The 17,823-nt window shown below is 42.4% G+C and overlaps 1 protein-coding gene across 7 annotated transcripts in view; it reads left to right on the forward strand.

Moving 5' to 3' along the window:
- ZNF609 (zinc finger protein 609) overlaps nucleotides 1-17,823 on the forward strand; it is a 104,267-nt gene that overhangs the window by 13,571 nt on the left and 72,873 nt on the right. For 3 of the 7 annotated variants that reach the window (XM_035131162.3, XM_035131166.3, XM_035131165.3), the window contains exon 2: nucleotides 10,497-11,393. The exons of 1 other annotated variant lie outside the window; for it this stretch is intronic. In XM_035131162.3, the coding sequence (XP_034987053.1) occupies nucleotides 10,629-11,393 (765 nt within the window). In that variant the 5' untranslated portion in view covers nucleotides 10,497-10,628. Of the gene's footprint in view, nucleotides 1-3,569; nucleotides 3,819-10,496; nucleotides 11,394-17,823 lie in introns of all 7 variants that reach the window. 3 more of the 7 variants (XM_088657398.1, XM_088657399.1, XM_060282629.2) reach the window with 2 other exon arrangements.

Consider the following 17,823-nt stretch of genomic DNA (forward strand, 5'->3'; position numbering starts at 1 on the left):
ATTATTCCCATTGTTCTAATAGATAGTTGTTCATGTTTATTCAAATCCTGCCAATGAATGTAAATCACTCTGTTGTTTCTTCAAATAGTTTGTTAATAATTCCCATTCTTCCTTGAATTCCCGATTGTCCATTTCACGTAATTTATAAGTTAGTTTTGCAAGTTTTGCATAGTTCATCAATTTTTCTTGCCATTGTTCTTTCGTTGGTATTTCTTCCTTCTTCCATCCTTGTGCTAACAATACTCTTGCCGTAGTGGTGACATACATAAATAAATTCTTCATTTTGGGGGGTATATCTTGCCCTAAATTAAAATGATTCTGGTTTTTTAACAAATGTCTTTTTAAACATTTTTTTCAATTCATTATAAATCATTTCCCAATATTTTTTAACTTCTCTACATTCCCACCACACAAAACTCTATTATTTAGGATGTGCAGTGTTACCGTAGTGGACTTCCAGAGGAGCCAAGAGCTTGCCTTTGCCTGCTCTGCAGTTTCAAGCAGTCTTGCATATTTTATTGAAGGGTTAAAATGTCCAAGTTGAACTCTCTGTTGTTTGCATACCAGTTGTGGTTATGGATTATAAGACTTAATATATTAGGAAAATGTGCAGCAAAGGCTATTTATAATTTAAGATTCTTAACAGATATGAGTGCTTTGTGGTCTTTCATTCTAATGCTGAGCTGACATTCTTCTGGCACTCATATTTGAAAGTTTAGGAAAGGGTTTAAAAAATGTATGTCACAATGTGCTAGAAGTGGGTCACTTCCTTTGTCAGGCACACAGGTGCTCAGGACCAGTTTTGATGGAAAAGTGCATTATTTTTGGAGGAACATGTTAACTTACTAGACTTTAGCTTTTATATAACTTAGAGCCGTATTCACTCAAATCAGCTTCTTCTGCCTGTGGCTCTTCTGTCTTGTAATACTTACACAAATGACAGGATTGGGGGGAGGAAGATCTTGATTGTTATTACTATATATTTTGGAAAGTGGTTTCTCTGTCTGTCTGTCCTTCTGTCCTCCATAGGTTCAGCTGCCTCTTGAGATTTCATTGCCAAACTCAGCACAAACCTTCCTGAGCTGGCAACTATGGTCATTGCCAATGTTTGTATGCCAGATGCCATACCAAAATGTGAATTTGATGTGACTTTTCCTATTTTTTCAGCATAGATTCAGGCACCTTGAGGTATCATCAGAAAACTGCCCGAGACAGAGGTGGTGAACTTTGCCACCATTCAGATGCTGCATGCCATTTTATATTTTAATTCAAAAATAGCCTTCCTAAAATAACAGAACTGGTCAAGAACTTAACTGAGCTATATATACTTAAAATGCATATTGTGTGATGCATTTTAATCCGATGCCTTAGTTGCAGCTTATTAGGGCTTTGAATAGTTTTTCCCCAAAAAATGCCTGGTAGTTTGTACAATAAAAAACCCTCTTTTGAAGTATATGGCCTAGGTTGCTTAGTTTTGATGCTATCTTAACCATATTGGGGTCTTTGTACCTTATTCCCACTCATGCTTTTATTTTGGTTGAAAAATAAAGGTGGTTCACTTAATCTGATTCATTTTCTACTACAGAGCACACAAACTAAAAATAGACCTGTTCTGAGATGCTTTTGAGGTTTTTTTGCCTTCTATATTTCTTTACTACAACTGAATATTGTGTAGACCTATTTAAAGATGTGAATCCCCAAAACAATTTTAGTTTTTTGGATTCTGATGCATCATTTCAAGCATTATTAGGCAATAATAAATAGAATAATAGAATTGTAGAGTTGGAAGGGACCCTGAGTCTCCAGCATGGTTAATGTGGGTGTGTATATTCCCTGTGGTCTAAACCACAGAGCCTAGGGCTTGCTGATTGGAAGGTCGGCAGTTCGAATCTCCGCGCCGGGGTGAGCTCCCGTTGTTCGGTCCCAGCTCCTGCCCACCTAGCAGTTCAAAAGCACATCAAGAGCAAGTAGATAAATAGGTACTGCTCCGGCGGGAAGGTGAACAGCATTTCCGTGCGCTGCTCTGGTTTGCCAGAAGCGGCTTAGTCATGCTGGCCACATGACCCGGAAGCTGTTTGCAGACAAACGCTGGCTCCCTTGGCCTATAGAGCGAGATGAGTGCCGCAACCCCAGAGTCGTCCGCGACTGGACCTAACGTCAGGGGCACCTTTACCTTTACCTTATAGTATTCCTACAGAGGCCTTTCCTGGTTCCTGTAGTTTCCTGTCTCTCTGCCACTTCTCTCCATGTGCACACACAAAGCTGCCAGAAAAGAAGTCTTTTGTATCCTATAAAATACTTTTTTCCAAGCCTAATTGTTGCTGGATGGTGCATTCGTGTGTTGATTTGGTTTGTTTGTTGCATTTGTATCTCACCTTCTTTCTCCAAGGAGCTCAGGGTGGTGTGCATAGTTCTCCCTCTCCTTGTTTTATCTCCACAACAACCCGGTGAGGTTGGTTAGGCTGAGAAGCACTGATTGACCCAAAGTCAGTCATCCAGGAGCTTCATGGCCAAGTGGCGATTTGAATTGTGTTCTCGCAGGTCCTGGTCTGACACTTTAACCACTGGTACCACACTGGCTTTCTTTTTTTCCTGGAGATTGCACCTGGAGAGTAAAGGTTAAAACTTGACTCTCCTGCTGCACCCTCCAGGAAGGTCACACACTACACCACCAACAGGCTATGTGGGGAAGCACAATCACATTTTTCAAGCCTAATTGTTTGGATTGGAAGAGTAAGTGAATGTGTGTGCATGATTGTAATGTTCCACAACACTTCTCTCCAATTCACGCATGTGTAAGGGCAGATTTTTGCTTATTACACATGTGCTTGCAACATGTTATATTATGGCTGTGCATCAGTACTGTAGAGAAGACTCGTGGGGTGGAGGGAGGCAGCAATAGCACATTTCTGTTGTCTGATATAGTCTTCCTAGGATAGGGAGAAGCAAAGATGCCCCCCTCCCCCTGCCAGCAGACGTTCCTTGAACTGAAAGCAGCTAGTTAGGAAGCTCCTTTGTGCAGATTTCTCATCTCTTCTTCTGGCTGCCAGCTGGCTTTCATTCAACATTGTTTTCATCATTGGAGAGAAACAGAGGAAGAGAGGAACATCTTAAAAAGAAAGCTACGAAACGATTCCTGTTTTTTATGGCTTTTTTAAATAAAAAAATATAACCTAAACAAGGCAGCTGGAGGGAGCACAGCTCTGTAGTCTGAGGAGCTAAGAGCACTGCAGCTTCCTCTGCAAAGCAAGATACATCCCTCTGGGTTTCTTTAGTCATAAAAGGAAACAAAAAAGGATCCTGTGTAGAGGTAGTGTATAAAAGAAAGACAGGCTGGCTGCCAGCAAGAGATGGCGGGAGGAGCGGTTCCTGAACACAGCAGCCGCTCATGTTTCTGCTCTGACCTCTGGAAAAATGGACAGTAAAGGGACTGCTGGAGTTTAACAGAGTTTGTTCCTAGGCTTCCCAGGTAGAGTCTGCTATATATTTTTTCTGACTGAGATGTTGCAGCTTGAAACTTACCCTGTTCTGCTCCAATTGCTCTGATTGTTCCTGACTTATTTTCCCAGGGGTTGTCTGGAGCCAGAAGGCACATATGCTGTCTTGGACTGATCCCAGTAAGGCGGAGCAGTAATCTGAAATCCTGTTACCTTTGCCATGCTCTAGAGCAGCAGTTGCCTGGTGCTGGAGATTTTCCACTGTTTCTGCTGTTCCTCGGTGCAAGCATTCCTGAAAGTTAATCAGGGTGAAAATTGCAGTCACTCATGTCTGGAAGCAACCAGAAGCTAATCCCAGAGTCTGCAGATTTGAACAGACTGGTAGGAGACATTCTCTTTATATGCACTGAACTTTTAATGGGATCAATTCTCCTTTGGGTGTCCAGTCATTCCCAGTTAGGTTTTCTCTGCCTATTGTTTCACTACAAAAGGTCAGAAGTGTAATGCAAGTTGTTGTGGCTAGCCTGGAAGCAGCCACTGTGAGTTAAGGCACAATGAACCCTTGGTTGCATACTGATCTGTGTGCAGTGCTTTCCTGAGAGTTGCCTTATGTGATTTGTTAGAGAAGTGTTTTGTTAGGGGCTGCGAGTTCAAAGTGAACTCTAATGACATGACTGCTTCTAGGAATGTAGATGTGGTTTATAGAGGTTGCAGCCCTTAATGGAGCTGAATTATTTATGTCGGGCCACTGCATGTGTGCAGTTTTCCAAGTGAGAAGCAATTTCCCTTAGTATTCCTGTTCCAGGGCTTCTCTTAGGATTGCTTGTTGGAAGATTGCCAACTGGACAAGTGAATACATGTACTTTCAGCTGTGTATCGATGAGTTCTGTGTGGCAAGGAGGAAGTGGAGAGGGATTCGTACACTCGGCTGGGGTTTTTTCCATCTGGTTTTCAGATGCCTTTATATCTTTTCTCTCTAATGGACACTCTGTGAGGCAGGGTGCCAGGAGCAAGTCTGTGGGAGCCAATATGATGCCCTCTGGAGGTTGTTGGACTTAACAACATAATCCCTGACTTAGACTGTGACTTAGAGGAGTTGTCAACAGCACCTGGCCTCTATGTGGGGGCTTAGTTAGGGTTTATTGTATAATACTGCTATAATTTTGAATGAAGCTACATATTTGTTGGGACATATAGTATTCTTTTTCTTTGGCAATCACTCGTAGCAAAGTAAGATTGTCTTCCATCAATATGGTCTTAACAGTGTGTCCGCAAGTGACTGTGGAGGCCAATTGCGGATCCGCACATCCTTCCACAGTGGGGACACAGGTTTCCGAGTGGGAGTTGATCACGGTCATGATTTGCCAAACGTGCCTTTCTCTCAGCTCATTTGTCCCTTTTATCCAGATGCTTGTAGACAGGGCTTGTGGTTTTTTTGTCACTTCCAACTGACTCATGCAGCTGGGCTCTGGCATAGTGTGTTTTCTGTAAAGCAAGATAATATAAAATGTTTATAGGGCTTTCTGTGCTATATTTTCTCTTATTTATACGCTTCTCTCCATCACACACAGGGAGACAGGCAGATACACACACATTCTCCTTACTCTGTCTTTAGTTAGAAGTGGCATAAAGATAGACTTAGTCAAAGCATCTCTATCTTGATTGTAAAAGGTCCATCTTGTCTGTTACTTTCTTTGATATGAGGTGATGACATGTTAGATTTAAATACGGTACATTTTTTAATGTGCAATGTTGATTGCTTAAATCCCACCTAGGAATCCAAGGAAGGACAGGATACAAATTCGATAAATATTAATCAGGTGTTCACACTGCTTTATATCATTTTTCAGGCAAAAACATAAGATACTTTGCCCTAAAAGGTATTACAATTAAATTTGGGGGTGGAGTTGTAGATCGGATGAATGTGAGCAAATGCAGTTTCATGGTTACAGTTGGGATGAGGATTAAGGGGTTAAATAGTGATGAAAGTGGAGTTGAGAAATATTTGCCATTTGAGAGCCATTAAGTTTATAAACTGAGTAGCACTTTAAGTGCATCACTCAGCAGGTGAGCAGGATGAAGTGGAAGTCACAGAAGAAGGAGGCACTGCCTTCCTCAGAGGAATAAAGCTGAGGCTGGCAGCAAGAAATGGGAAGGAGGTTGACAAGGCACTTGAAGGGAGTGCTGACAAATATTATAAAGTTGACAAATATTACTCTATAGACAGTGAAGTTGACAGATATTACTCTATAACACAGTGGGCATATCCATTGCATTAAAATATACTATTTTTAATTGCATTTTATTCCTTTTTATTTCTTATTGTTTTAATTGCATTTTATTCCTTTTTATTTCTTATTGTTTTAAAATTTGGTATGGAATCAGCCAGGTATGGGAGAGGAAAGCTATGCTAGCTTTTATAGGGCAGCTTTGCATGCACTTCCCCATGTGTAGGAACACCAGGATTGCACCCTTTGTCTTATTACAGTCTTTTTTGTTTTGTTTTGGGGCAATGTAGGTTTGCATGGGTTGAGTCACCACTAGTTTGAGATGAGCACGAGGATGTTGTTTAAGTGTAGTTAATTTTGCCTTTGTAATCTGTATGAAGAAAATCAAGTAGCTTTGGATATATGCACTTATATGTGGTATCAAAAACATAAGATAGTACAGTTCTGGCTGCTATCTAATGTTTTTTAGAATTGTACTGGCGAAAAACTGGAAATCTGACAAAATACCAGAGCTAGTAGAATGGAGAATAAAGATGTTTGAATTTGCGGAGATGGAACAATTAACAGCATCAATCAGAGGATGTTATAATCAAGTAATTAAGGAAGAATGGAATTGTGTTAAGGAATACATGGGGAAAGTGGGTGCTAGAGTTTGAAAATTAATATGGTATAACTTAATAGCCACAAGGTAACATGAAATTTAGTAGGAATGATAGGATAAATAAATAAATAAATAAAGTGAACAACGCAACAATTATAAATAGTACAGTAGGTAAAAGAAGATCGGACACGGATAGAGGGAAGCATGAGGGATGGGGGGAGGGGAAAAGGTATTTTTCTTTTTTCTTTAAGTCTGAATTGATTGAATATAGTTTGTTTTGAATTGTTGGTTTTTTCCTCTTGTTTTATTTTGTAATATTTAAATGTTTAAATAAAGCTCTTTTTAAAAAAATTAGATAGTATAAATGCATGTTTCTGATTCACCAATTAACTATATGGACTTAGTCTTCTGGAAATCTGGAGACATTCAAGTGTATCTTGGTGTAGATTGTAATTGCAAGGAAAAGTTAAAAGTTGTGAGGTTAAAGCTTTGAAAATAAGAGTTTTACTAACCCCAATTTGCACCTTGATTTCAGTGTGTCACTTTTCTGTGCTGAGTCTGTGGTATGTGTTTGCTATAGAAACTGTTTGCTCAGTATTTTTATTTTTATTTGGTATTATTATTATTATTATTATTATTATTATTATTATTATTACTACCCTGTACTAAAAACATAATAGCAGATACTCTAACTACACTGGCGAGAACATTTTTCTTTCAGTTTGCAAAAGTCACAGGTTCTGTGATAGGTGGAGTTGCCAGCGAGGGACATTGTCTTACACTGTCCACTCTGTCCACCAGTTTAAAGGCTGTTTCCCACACAGCAGTTCTGTTTCTCCAAAGCGTGGTATGTAAGGATGAGTGACTAGTGACTCTTCCCTGGTGTTTGGCTTCTGGGAGAGGGAATTGGCTTCTTGAGGTAAGAGATGTTTCCTTTTGCAACAAGGAGCAGCACACATCCTCCATGCTGCTTGTGATAAGGCAGAGAAGCGAGGCTTTGTGTGCTGCCTTGCTTCTGCCTTGAAGGGAAATACGGTGGTACCTCCGCAGGAAGCAAGTGGTATCCCATAATGATCCAACCCCTAAATGTTAACTACAGGGGGTTCGTTAATAAGTAATTTTAATTTTATATTTAAATCCTTGTTATATTTACACTGCCCTTTGAATTTTTGTTATGTTTTATGATCTGTGATACTGTGCGTGTTGATGCTGGTTTGCGACTGTATTAATAAATTCATTCAATTCACAGTGGTACCTCTACTTACAAATAACTCTACTTACGAATGTTTCTACTTACAAACGGAGCTCCGTCCGCCATCTTGGATGCGGTTTAGATATGATTTTTTCTACTTACGAATTTTTAGATAGGGTTGCTTCGACTTACGAATTTTTTCTCCCAATGCATTCCTATGAGATTTGACGTACAAATTTTTTCGACTTATGAATGTGCATTCGGAACGCATTAAATTCGTAAGTAGAGGTACCACTGTAGAGTGCCCAGCAGCAGCAGCCTGTTCTAGGGCTCAGAAGGAAGTCTGACTGACTGGGCTTAGGGGCATGAGGGGACACATCTACCACCAACTCTCTTTTTCTCTGTTCTTCTTTTTTGTGCGCCGGCGGGGTGTGCAGGCAGAGGAGTCTGTGACTGGAAGGAGAGGTTCATGGTGTATTTTGGTGCTGCATTGCCCTGCAGATCAGTGCCAAAAAGGCAGGTTTAAAATAAATTTACACACACAAACACACCCAATTGCTAATGCTATTCCATGCAGGAAAAATATGCTTGCTGTAATGGGAGAGTAGGTCTCAGATACACACACAAAAGTAACAAGAGCTTTAAAAACATTCCTCCTTCCCTGCTGTACAGAGTTTGTTGCCTAGTCTTTTCAGGTAAGAACAAATTAGGATGCTATGGGCTATAGCCCAGCTTTTGGTTTCTGTCTGCAACTTGAGAATGCTTTACATGGGTGTTTGCCGATTTAATTTTATCGTTCATACTGTTTCTAAGCTGATAAGCCACAGGGGTCTAGCAAACCTACAGGAATGAATGATGCTGTTGCTGGCAATGTAAAGGTAAAGGTAAAGGGACCCCTGACCATTAGGTCCAGTTGTGACCGACTCTGGGGTTGCGACGCTCATCTCACGTTATTGGCCGAGGGAGCTGGCGTATTGCTTCCAGGTCATGTGGTTAGCATGACAAAGCCACTTCTGGCGAACTAGAGCAGCGCACGGAAATGCCGTTTACCTTCCCGCTGTAGCGGTACTTATTTATCTACTTGCACTTTGACGTGCTTTCAAACTGCTAGGTTGGCAGGAGCAGTGACCTAGCAATGGGAGCTCACCCTGTCGTGGGGATTTGAACTGCCGACTTTCTGATCAGCAAGCCCTAGGCTCTGTGGTTTAACCCATAGCGCCACCCGCTGGCAGTGTATTGCTCCCATTTCTGCCCCCTCTGCCCCTGTCAGCAATGCATCTCAAGTAAATCCATGTTTGGTGCCCTTCCCCAGCAGAACCCCATTCCTATTCAAAGCAGCTGAGAGAGCTATAAAGTGCCACAAGTCAGCAGGGTGATCACATAGTAAACCTTACAAACAGGGCATTTAACAAAAAGAGAGGGGTGAGCGGGCGAGTGAGAGAATCAGGTATCACCAGATCATCTGCGTTGGCGAGAACATGGTGCTGATATCTCCAAGGTTGCAGGTTTGATTCCCATAAGGGACAGCTGCATATTCCTGCATTCCAGGGGGTTGGTCTAGATCAGTGATGGCCAAACTTGGCTCTCCAGCTGTTTTGGGACTACAGCTCCCATCATCCTTAGCTAACAGGACCCAGTGGTCAGGGATGATGGGAATTGTAGTCCCAAACCAGCTGGAAGGTCAAGTTTGGCCATCACTGGTCCAGATGATCCTTAGGGTCCCTTCCAACTCTGATTTTATGATTCTTCCACTGCCCCCCACCTGTGAGTTAATTGTTCAGCAATAAAGGATTTAAGGGAAGGAGGCAGGGAGCCCAAAGAGGGAAAGCTCACCAGACTCTCTCACCCACTCCAGAGCATGAAGCAGGGAAAGAAGGAAAGTGGCAGCTCATACTGGAGAGACGGGTGGCACCTTTGAGCAGGTGTGAGGGTTGCCCCTGTTCAAGTGCTTCCGAGCCCGGCTAGCCAAGTCTACTTTTGCTGTTAAATCCAGGTGCAGCAGGCAGGAAAAGCAGACGAAGGCTCCCACACCTTAATTAATTTGGAGGCACCAAGTTTCTCATTCCACCCCAGTGTGCTCCTCTGGCAGCAGCTGAGGAACCAGAGTCAGTGAGTCTTTTGGTTCCTCACTTTCCCATAGATCAAAGGATATGCACTCTGCTGTGTGAATATCCTAGTTCACCCAGCACCAAAAGATGTGTCTGTTTGGGTGCTGTGTTAGCCAGGTGGGGCACTCTGGCGCCCAAAGACGTGCATCTTTGGGTTCTGGGCTGTTGTGCAAACCACTGGGTCTGTGGTGATTCAAATCAGTTGATTCACGAGGCAATACAGCACCAAAAGAGGCATGTATTTTGGTTCCCTGCTGTCCCCCACAGTTGAAGATGTTAGGCACTAGACCTGGCGGCCAGACATCTCCGCTTCCTCACAAAAGGCCGGTTGCCTGTCATGAAATGCATACTTTTAATGTTTTATTTGTTTTTTTATGACAAATTCCATTGTGTATTTTTTTGGTGTTGTAAGTCACATTGAGTGTGGTTTGAACTGTGGGAAGCCAGCATACAAATAAAATTGTATGCATGTATGCAGTTTTACAGTTACGGTGCTTAAAAAAAAAAGATTTTCAATAGGTATGACAGTGTAGGGTTGACAAGCAGCATATTGTCTTAATACTTTGGGATTTGTGCTTCTCTCTGTGATGTGCTAACGTAACAAGGCCCGGTATGCTATTTTAACTTTGGTGCCTTAATTTGATCATAAAAGTACTTTGGTGTGGGGAGAGGAGCTATAGACCACCTACACATTGCAATTATATGATAGTATATTACCATCAGTGGCATTGGTGTAGGCCTTTTGATGTTAGTGTAACACCGGTTGGGTAGTACAAGTCTGGGGAGCAAATAAGTATATGCTCAGCTGGTCTGCATGTGTATCTTTGTCTGAATGTGAACACCTTCCCATATATGATTGTGTACTGGTTCTTAGACCCATTTCCTGAGTAACTGCAATGTAATATCCATTGTTCTTGCTTTCCCTTTCAGCAATTATGTTGTCATCTGGGCGCACCTTGATAACTGGAGGCTTGAGAACATAGCCGAAGCTGCTACTTCATACCCAAAGGCTGAGGGAGCAGACAAGAGGCTTGAACCTTGAGGTGGGTCGTTAACTCTAAGATGTCCTTGAGCAGTGGAGCTTCCGGAGGGAAAGGAGTGGATGCAAACCCAGTTGAGACGTATGACAGTGGGGATGAATGGGACATTGGAGTAGGGAATCTCATCATTGACCTGGACGCGGATTTGGAAAAGGACCAACAAAAATTGGAAATGTCAGGCTCCAAGGAGGTGGGGCTACCAGCACCGAATGCTGTGGCGACACTGCCGGAGAACATCAAGTTTGTGACCCCAGTGCCAGGTCCACAGAGCAAGGAAAACAAATCCAAATCCAAACGGAGTAAGAGTAGCAAGGACAGTGGCAAGGCTGCCCCAGGATCCTCTCTGTTCACTCCAAGTGAAGGGACCAGTGGCAAGAAAGAGGTTCAGGGGCGACCTGGTGATGGCGTGAACTCTAGTGGCTTGGTGGCTGCCATTGCCCCAAAGGGCTCTGAGAAATCGGCCAAGGCTTCTCGAAGTGTGGCCAACTCAAAGAAAGAGAAGGAGGGGGGTTCGTCCAAGAGTAAGAAGGAAAGGAGTGAGGGTGCGGGTGCTCCAGCAGAAAAGGAGCCCAGTGTACTCCAGCCTCTTGCCTTGGCTGTTAGGGTTGGGCAGTATGATGGCGGCCAAGGATCAGAGCCTGCTGCTGCTGCTGCTGTCGCCGCCGCCGAGCAGCTTGGAAGTATAGCTATTGACACAGGATCTGCACTCAATCCTTTGGGAATTAAGACGGAGCTGGAAGATGGTGACAGTGAGTGTCGACAGCTCAAAAAGGTCAAGGCAGAGAAGGTAAGATGTGGGCAGGTGGCTGGGCCTGGTAGGGTACTGCTGCTGGAAATTAGGGTCTCCACAGTAATGCCAAACACTGCAGTGTTCTTCTTTACTGTAAAGGGCATATTTTGTCTCATAGTGTGTGATGGGCTTGTTGTTGCTCAGGAGCTGAAAATGAAAGCAGATTCTTACATTTTACTGCGATTAGGCTGATATTTGTACCAAGGAAGTAGAATGGTGGAAGGCTAAATCTGCTTCTAAATCTGGAAGATCATTGGAAATAAATGATTATTTTGCTGTTTAAAAACTAGCAAAACTCCTGTGGGGGACACAACAGCTGTGACCTTGTCAGCAGTATGAGATGTAACTGATCAGGTATCTGTTGAACCTCCACATGTAGATGTTAGCTAGGGTATATCATCTCTTAGGGAACAAATATTCCATCTTTGTCCTAACAAGCACTCTTTTAAGGTAGGGTCATATTGTTGTATAATGACTTGAAATTGTAACTGATAAAAGTTCTACATTGATACTGCTTCTGGTAAGAGAGTGAATGATAACCCGCATATTGTTAACGTTTTGCCACAGATATGTGTATGTGACTTCAGTTGGATGGGTTTCTGCAATATGGAGATGCAACAAAATATGTGTTTATCACATGTGACCATGTGTGTGTGGAACCTATACAGTTTCCTACATGAGAATTATTTCCATATAAAAATGAATGTATGAAGTAGCCCTTAGAAATAATCCATGGAAATGAATAATCTCCATTAATTGTGTGACACAATTTCTCATCCTGATCTTGTCTGGCAGGTCCAGGGCTTGTGAGACTTGCTCAGATTATTCTTGCTTAAGGTTATATATGAAAGTGGTGACTTTCATAGTGCATGGGCAGTTGGGTCACAATACAACCTCAACATTTGTTGGTTACCTCCTTTGTCTTTATTATACTCTCTTTTAAAATAGCTGGTTTTCTCAGGATTGGTTGCTTAAAGTTGCAGAATCATCTCTATTCTATGTGCTCATTGTTTTTTGCTGTTGGACTGGAACTAGCCACAAAGTAGGCCATGGCTAATTTTCAATGACCCCTGTTAACACCTGTTTCCTTGGAGTCTTGCCAAAATAAATGCATTTTTAAAAAATGCTGGCTTGGTATAGACATTAGTCTGATACTAACTTACTTAAGTTCTTAAGCAAGAATTCAGAATCTGGATCCCCTGACATAGATTAGCTGTACTTCTTCTTCTTCTTCTTCTTCTTCTTCTTCTTCTTCTTCTTCTTCTTCTTCTTCTTCTTCTTCTTCTTCTTCTTCTTCTAAAAAGGTTGTATGCCCTTTTTCTTTTTAAAACAGATTGGACCAATCACAGTTATTCTAATTGAAGCAAAAAATGTTAAACATTGAATATTAAAAATGAGTTGTCAAAATTAGTGATGGCACGCTAGTAGTGAAGAAATGACAAACTGTGCTCTCTGATATACCATATCAGAAACTGTGAGGTTAGAAAGTAAATTGGTATGTTTGGACCTGCAAGCAGCTATGATAGCAGTTTTGGGAGGGGGCTTCTCTGCTTTCCCAGTGGAGTCCTGACTTACTTGGATCATGTAGATTCAAGATCCTGTCCTATTTCAGTCAGTTTACAGCTCCTTAGAAACAAGTTGGACTGAAAGGTTTTTTGAAGTTGTTCAACAGGGCTACGGTTGTAGGCTGCTCTTGTGCTCATCCTTGTAACTTCTATGACAAATGCTTTTAAAGGAAAATTGGATGTTCCCTTGTTTCAGCTGACTGCCCTGTCTAAGTGTGTGGTTGGGTTTTTTAGTGCTGAATTGTGCCACTTACCACAGTGTCTTGGTGGTTATGAACTGCTTTCGTTGCTCGTAAGGGCTAGAGAACCAAGTTCCTAATATGTATCTCTTTGACATGTATGGTAGTTAGAAACTGTAACCTGCTAAGGATGATATGGGTGTGGCCACATTGCCACCTTTTGTTTTGCTCTAGAAAATAAGCAAAAAAGTTTGCTTCTCCCATTGCCATACCTGCCAAGTCTCCCGCTGAAAAATGTGGGATCAGCAGTGGTGCGGCGCGGCACCGGAAGTTGCGTAGAAGCAACTTCCGGGGCCACTCTTCCCATGTGTGGGCACCGGAAATCAGGCAGAGCAGCACCGGAAGTAGCTTCTACGCATGCCCGACGGCCATCTTGGTGGTGGCCGCCATGCAGCCACCACCAAGATGGCCGCCGGGCATGTGTAGAAGTGACTTCCGGTGCTGCTCTGCCCGATTTCCGGTGTCCACACATGAGAAGAGCGGCACCCAAAATGGAGGCTCCCTGGCAGGTAGGAAATCCGGGGGATTTCCGGGATTTTTCTCCATTCGGGAGAACAGCTGAAAACGGATTAAAATCTGGGGGTTTCACGCGAAAAACGGGATACTTGGCAGCTAAGCCCATTGCACCGTAGTCAATATGTTGCTAGTCACTTACCAAACAGATAAATTTCTCAACTCTCTGTTGTGTTTATTGTATGATTTCTATTTGTGGGACTGTATGGGCCTTTTCTGTTCTGTGGCTGTGGCTTACTATCCTTTTCAGGTGCATGAAGAGAATTGAGTCACCTCTGCTAGAAAGAACAGAAGGAATGAACAGATAAAGCTCCTTGGGCCTTTCCAAGGCTTACCCCCCCCCCCACTCTAGGAAATGTTGAAGATTTTTGTGGGTCATATTAGTAAAGATGATCATGCCGATCAGTCTAATTGGCCAATTATTTCTAACTCTCTCCTGAAAGTAGCAAGTGTTTGTGTGACTCTCCTGTGCCTAGTAGTTCTAGGTGTGTGACAGCTCATTGGATCATAGTGGGCAATGATTTTGTATGCTAGAGATAGAAATTGAAATGAAGATACTGATGTGGGAAAAAGGAAAGAAGAATGTTTACATACTTCAACAAGAATGAAAACCTAGGACTTGGATTTACAGTGAGTGGAGCAGAATCTAACCGGATTTACAAAAAGTGAAATAATGCTTTCATGCTGTAGGGGATTGAGGCCTTGCTTATGCTTTAAAAAAAACGATTCAGTGTTCATTTTCTCTGAAGAGCTGTCAAGGTTCATCACCTTCATATCATGAATTTTATGGCAAGAGCTGTTTGCAGAGAGAGATGTGCTCTGGTTTAAAGTGCCACAGAAACCTATTCATAGCTACTAACTGAAATATCTGCATTTCTAGGATACTAGTGTAATCAGAAAGAAAAGCAGAAAATGTATAAATAGGTTATTCTCTTTCCCTTTCTGTTGATTATATGAGCCAGAAAGCACTTAGGTGGGAGTACACAGAATAGCCTGTGATGAAGGGGGTTGGTTGCTATGCATGTGTTTTTAAATATAAGCAGAGTGCCTTCACTTGACTATTTTATTGTCATATTGCAGAAATGGCTTTAAATTGCTTCCTTCCTATTGATTGTAGGGTAGGGATTTCTTGAATTTCCATTGAGATATATTATACAGTACTTTATTGGTACACACAGAGAGACTGCTTTGCTCTCCCTCCAACCCCAGCCAGCTTGCTTGTACAATGAAAAATAATATCAACATAATATGTAAAATCTAGAGTCCAGGGTCTGAGCCAGCTTCTGAAATAAATCCTGGAACTTCAAATTGACTGTACTTGTCAAATTGAGCATACTGCCTGGTCCACCTTGTAAAAATGGCCAATAGCAAACTTAATTGAAAAATATGCTTTGTCTGCTAAATAAATGATATAGTCTTGTATCTTTGTAAAATGGGAGCAACAGTATTTGAAAAACTGTCTTTCAAGTGTTCTTGCAGTGCCCTAAGTCTCAGTTAGCTTCTTATGTATATTTGGGTTTTTTTTGGGGGGGGGGGGAGGAAATGGTAGTACAGTAGACGTTTGTGACTTCAGCAATTCAGCAATTTGATTTTTTAATGCATCAGAATCCATTTCCTTTGTTAGGATACTTTAAACTTGCAATGATCAGGGAGGATGGCTTAGGTCTGACAAAGTTTGAGACTAGAATGAGAAAATAGTATGGGATTATTTATTGATAGATTTATTTCCTGCTCTTCACCCTAACGTCCTAGGACAGGTTACAACATTAAAACACAACATTAAAAGCAATAGAAAACACCTTATCATCATAAAAAGGTGGGTCCTAAAAACATATACCTCAGGTGTCAAAAAAGCCAGGGTAAAAAGGAGCATCTTCAGCATTCTCCAGAAACTATATAATGAGGGTGCCAATCACACCTCTGTGGGGAGGAAGTTCCACAGAGGCTGCCACAGAGAATGCCTTCTCTGAGGGTGGAGTAGCTGACAAGAGAGCTGCCAACCCCAGTATTCATAGGATGTGCAGGGAAGGAGGTGGTCTGTCAGATATTTCCAGCCCGAGTCATTTAAGGCTGTAAACGCCAACATGAGTACCTTGAATTGGGCCCAGAAATGAACTGGCAATCAGTGCCGCAGCAGTTTTAAAACAGGGGTTATATGAGATCTAAATGAGTCACTAATCTGGCTGCTGCATTTTGAACCAACTGAAGTTTCCAAGTTGACTTCAAGGGAAGCCCGATATAGAACGCATTTGCATCCAATCTGGAAGTTTTCAGAGGATAGGGTACAGCAGCCACTGAGGCCACCTGAGCCTCCAGTGACGGTGCTGAATCCAGGAGCACCCCCAAACTATGAAACTGCTCCTTCCAGAGTAGTGCAAGTTCAACCCTGCTCAGGGCAGCCCCCCTTTCTGGACATGGGAATCCAGGTTTCAGCTTATTGGCTCACATCCAGGCAGTCACTGCCTTCAAACACTGGTCTAACATCTCAACCACCTCCCCTAATTCAGATGGTAGTGGTACCTATTTATCTACTTGCACTGGCATGGTTTCGAATTGCTAGGTTGGCAGAAGTTGAGACAAAGCAACGGGAGCTCACCCTGTCATGCAGATTCAAACCGCTGACCTTCCGATCAGCAAGCCCAAGAGGCTTGGTGGTTTGGACTACAGCGCCACCCACTCCCCCTTTACCTATTCATACATAAACCAGAGCTTTTTTGGTATCATTCTGTTTTCTGCTCCAGCCAAACTCTTTTACAGAGGAGGAGGCCTATCTGTGGGGGTGAAGGAAAATTTGGGATTTGTAGGGAAGACTTTGCAGGTGTGGGAAGAGCTAATCTAATTAAACCCTGAAAACCTGTTCTTCACATTTACATTAACTGGTACCTTTTAGAAAGTAGATGTTCACTAGACAGTTCTGCTCTGAGTCCAGTGTTTTTCACCTCTGCTAGAGCCTGACCCACACAGGTACATCTGGCAATTTCATTATAGGGTTGACAACATATAGGGTTGCCAGACTCAATAGAGGACAGGACTTCTGTGCCTTTAATTGCCCTGCTCTCTTTTGGGTCTGGAAACCTGAAAGAGAAACCAGCATACCCTTTGCTTGGAAACTAAACAAAGGGTCTGCTGGTTTCTCTTTAAGGTTTCCAGACTCAAAAGAGAGCAGGGCAATTAAAGGCACAGAAGTCCTGTCCTCTGTGAGTCTGGCAACCCTAACAACATATGCTGAAGACACATCTCTTGGACATCTGAGGTAGGTGTTTCAGTCCCACCCCCCTTCTTGTGACTGAATTGTTTTTAATATTGAATTTTAAATTGTCATAACCTGCTCTGGAATCTGCTGCTGAAGGAGATGGGTAATAAATTGAATATTAAATATGGGGGTGATCACCTGGATCTTGGAAGGAAGGTGCCTCATCTCTGAACATATGGTAATGCTACTTAAGTGCTTCAGGTTTTTCCTTCTGTCAGCTTTGAGACTGTGTGGTTGGCAGCTTCTGATGCTCTGGTTGTGGTGTGGCTTTCTCAGATAATAACACTATAAATGGCAGGTTCTTGCTGTGTGGCAGCAGCTCCTGTTGCACCTGCAGGAATGGGAGGTGCCGTTTAGCAGACTGGCAATTCCATCAGCCTTCTCTGCTCTTCCTGCTTGGTGTGAAGGCAGAGAATTGAGCAGCGGACTAAATGGCTTCACTGTGTTTCACTCCTCTAGCTTTATTAAGAGTGGGAACATGCATCTCTAACATGTGGGTTACTAATGTGATGCTACTCGGCAGGAAAAGGGACTTTAAGAAGTCCCCCTTGTTAAGAGTTCCAGACGCTCTGAATGCATTCCTTTTCACTGTCATAGACTGGAGGAATTCTTCCAAGTGGAGTAATTATACTCCTACTTAGATTCATATCCAGGAAGACACACCAAAAAGCTTGATCTTGGCTAGTCTTCAACCAAGGTTTTTCACTTTAACCATCTGTCAGTTGTTATTTATAGCTTTGGTCAGACAATCGCAGCAAGCCTTAAGTTTGCATATTCTCCTCCTCCTATGCATGTGAGAGGAAAAACATTCACAATGAAGTATAGTTCCCATTACATATGAACTGGGACTGGTGGCT

The sequence above is a fragment of the Zootoca vivipara genome, chromosome 13 (assembly GCF_965207765.1).
Source record: "Zootoca vivipara chromosome 13, rZooViv2.hap1.1, whole genome shotgun sequence".
Lineage (NCBI taxonomy): Eukaryota > Metazoa > Chordata > Lepidosauria > Squamata > Lacertidae > Zootoca > Zootoca vivipara.